The following is a 3,452-nucleotide window of genomic DNA, read 5'->3' on the forward strand; positions in this document are numbered from 1 at the left end:
GATCGTCAGCCAACTGAACGTACTCTAAATGTACGGCCTTTGTGGAGAAGCACACAAATATCGCAATCCAAGCCTTTTTAGCAGCCACACGCCTCAAACCACTTCGAATAAAAATAGGACCAGCAAAATCTACGCCTGTTACTGTAAAGGGTCTAGTACACTGAACTCAACGCCATACCACTGACCTCGCAGTTACTCGACCTAACAGTGGCCAATATAGACGCCTTACTTCCGATAATAAGAGCTGAGGTCCTCCACGAAGTAGCTCCAGGTGGTATTTTTCGAATATCATTCTGGTTACCTTATGAGCAGCAGGTAGTACAACAGGGTGTTTGTGTTCATCAACCATGTCTGAATTTTCGAGTCTTCCACCTACAAGTATTAAGCCATCGCGCAGGAAGGGATTCAAGCTCCGCAACTTGCTATTCTTTGCTACTTCTTGTCCCCTTTCTAGTGACGAGATCTCCTTGCTAAAACACTCAGCTTGAACCATTCTTAAAATCGTTTTCCTCACTTCGTTCAAGTCGGGTATCCTTAAAGATTGAGGGCCATTGATCATCTTACGCAGGTACTTCGAATAGATTGTTAACCAAGCCACTCCTCGTAGCATACGGTTCCATTCAGAGTAGTGTCTTAATAAACCGTTTACTGGGTTAGTCGCCGAAAGTACTAGTTTCACTTCACGTACTTCAGGCAGATCTTCCTCCGCATGGGTTATCGGATTTAGGATCCAATCCTCCTCACCGCTTTCCAACCAGGCGGGTCCGTTCCACCACAATCTTGACATTAATAGCTCTTGTGGCCTTAAACCTCTTGAAGGAATATCCACTGGGTTTTCCTGTGACCCTATGTGGTTCCACTGTTTCACTTCTGTGACATCCATGATTTATGCTACTCGATGGGCAACGTATGTTTTTAGCCGGCTGCTTTGGCTGTTCAACCATCCTAGTACTATTGTTGAGTCCGTCCATAGTTTGAACTGATGAACGTTGATTTGCCATGACTCAGAAACCCGTTGAGCCAGCTCAGCTAATAACAATGCACCGTTCAACTGAAGCCGCGGGATTGTGCTTCCCTTTAACGGGGCTACTCGGGTTTTTGCACATAGAAGCCTGGAATGCCATTTCCCATCACTACTCTGGGAACGAATGTAGATACAGGCGCCATACGCTTCCTCGGAGGCGTCACAAAATCCATGTACATCTATGATATTGGTACGTCCAGGTATAGCCTTTCTGGGAATGGATAATGCTTTTACTCGCTCAAGCTCCTCATAAAATTGACCCCATCTTTGCCGAATGTCTACTGGAAGTCTTGCGTCCCAGTCTATCTTCATGGACCACAGCTATTGTAGGAATATTTTCCCTTTCACTAGAACTGGTGACAGGAATCCTAGTGGATCGAAGATTCTGTTCAGGTCGGAGAGTATAGCTCTTTTAGATAGCGGACCTTCTGTGGATCGTGATACGATGTCATATTGAAAATGGTCTGCGACTGGCTTCCATTGTAACCCCAGTGACTTGACTGTATCATCGTCTCCTATGTTTAATACGAACAAAGGATCATCAACACGCTTGGACATGTTTTGAAGAACCAACTCGGAATTGGAACACCATTTCCTCAACGGTAACTTTGCTGAATCTAACACTGTGCTGACGTCTCTTTGCAATTGACAGCAGTCATCCTCTGTGTCGGCTCCCGTCATTAGATCATCCATGTAAAAATCTTCGGTGATCACCTTTGAAGCCTTCGGGTAGTCATTCTGGACACTTTCTGCGAGTGCTATAAGACAATAGGTGGACAAGAATGAGGCAGGAGTCGTTCCGTACGTGACTGTAGTAAGTTGATATGAACGGAGTAGTTCTTCAGGGCTGGATCTCCAAACAATTCTTTGTAGGTCCCAGTCTTCTCTTCCCACCTTTATTTGCCGAAACATTTTTTCTATGTCGGAAGTTAAGACAAATTGATGCTTGCGGAAGCGGACTAGTATTGAAAATAAATCTTGCTGGACAGTTGGACCGCATCTCAATACATCATTAAGGGATACACCAGATGCGCTCTTGGCCGAAGCGTCGAAAACTACTCGGACCTTTGTTGTCAAACTTGACGCCTTTGTTACCGAATGGTGCGGTAGATAAAAGTGATTCTGAGTCTGAATCGAATTCTCCAAAACTTCAACCATAATATGTCCCAATTCAATATATTCACTCATAAAACGTATGTACTCATTCTTCAAGTTCTCATTATTTTGCAATCTTTTCTCAACATTCAGGAACCGGGCGGTCGCCATAGGCAATGTTGCGCCCAATTCACTGATTTTCTGCTTGATGGGAAGTCTTACTACGAAACGCCCCTCTTCATCACGAGTTGTATATTGCTTAAAATGTTGGACTGTTTCCTGCTCTTCTTGACTTCTCTTATTCGCCCTCGATGTCCGGCCGTAGCTTGCATCCTCAATGGTACTGAGAACCTTCCACTCTTCCTCTATCGTTTGGCCCATTGAAAGAAGTGTTGGTGCATGTTGGCTAGAAAGTTCTCCCGTCACTAGCCATCCGAAATTGCTTTCATATAGGGTAACTGAACCTATATTTAATGGTATTTTTCTTGTTCCCAAAACATCAAAGAACGAGCCACCTCCAATCAGCAGATCAATACCTTGCGGGTGGTCGAAGTCCGGATCAGCTAGACATGGAAACACATATCCTGGTATACCCCAGCCATCTGCTGGTTCTGGACAAGACGCTAGTTCTCCTACGATATTAGGCAATACATAACAGGAAATCGTAATACTGAATGCACTAGTTCTTGATTCAATTTTCAACTCACTACACGACCTTGCTCTTAAACGATTATCTCCAATACCACTTATTGGCAATGAAGCCCTCTTGCATGTTAACTGCAGTAAGTTTGCATATTTCCTCGAAATGAAGTTAACCTGGGAGCCGCTATCCAAGATGGCCCTGCATTGTCGACGTACACCATTTTTATCACGAACCGTGACTAAAGCTGTCGCAAGAAATACGTGTGCATTTCTTATAGCGATTTCTGCTGGTACCGGTGCAGATACTAGGATTCCAGACGTAGATGGTATCTGACCCTTATCTGACTGTTGCCCTTGGAGCTCCTCCTTCTCTTCAGTTCTTTCCTTTCTATCAAAATGCAACATTGAATGATGATTACGGTTACACGTTCGACATCTATAGGTAGATCTACAAACATTCGCCATATGCCCGGTGGACAAACAATTGAAACATATACCCTTTCCCTGGACAAATGAGAGGCGTGTATTTATAGGTACTGCCTTGAACTCTTCGCAATTGAATAGTTTATGTGACTTAGTGCAGTATTGACAGGATACTATCGGGGTCGAAGAAAGTCCACCTTGTCGTGGTGACCCCGCCCGAACGGATATATGTCCGGCGCTAAGAGACTTTCAATTGTCCGGAGCAGGC

The 3,452-nt window shown here is 44.4% G+C and overlaps 2 protein-coding genes across 2 annotated transcripts; both read right to left on the reverse strand.

Annotated features, from left to right (window-relative positions):
• Positions 1-886: 886 nt before the first annotated feature.
• On the reverse strand, positions 887-1,336 carry LOC103308736. The gene has a single exon (XM_008182688.1). The coding sequence runs from the start codon at positions 1,334-1,336 to the stop codon at positions 887-889; it is 450 nt and encodes a 149-aa protein (XP_008180910.1).
• Positions 1,337-1,345: 9 nt separating this feature from the next.
• On the reverse strand, positions 1,346-3,166 carry LOC103308737. Its single transcript, XM_008182689.1, has one exon. It carries the CDS (start codon positions 3,164-3,166, stop codon positions 1,346-1,348), a length of 1,821 nt encoding a protein of 606 aa, XP_008180911.1.
• Positions 3,167-3,452: the final 286 nt, after the last annotated feature.

The sequence above is a fragment of the Acyrthosiphon pisum genome, chromosome X (assembly GCF_005508785.2).
Source record: "Acyrthosiphon pisum isolate AL4f chromosome X, pea_aphid_22Mar2018_4r6ur, whole genome shotgun sequence".
Classification (NCBI taxonomy): domain Eukaryota; kingdom Metazoa; phylum Arthropoda; class Insecta; order Hemiptera; family Aphididae; genus Acyrthosiphon; species Acyrthosiphon pisum.

Excerpts from the sequence above, each read along its gene's own strand:
- LOC103308736 (XM_008182688.1), bottom strand. The coding sequence starts at position 1,336 with ATGAAGATAGACTGGGACGCAAGACTTCCAGTAGACATTCGGCAAAGA.
- LOC103308737 (XM_008182689.1), bottom strand. The coding sequence starts at position 3,166 with ATGTTGCATTTTGATAGAAAGGAAAGAACTGAAGAGAAGGAGGAGCTC.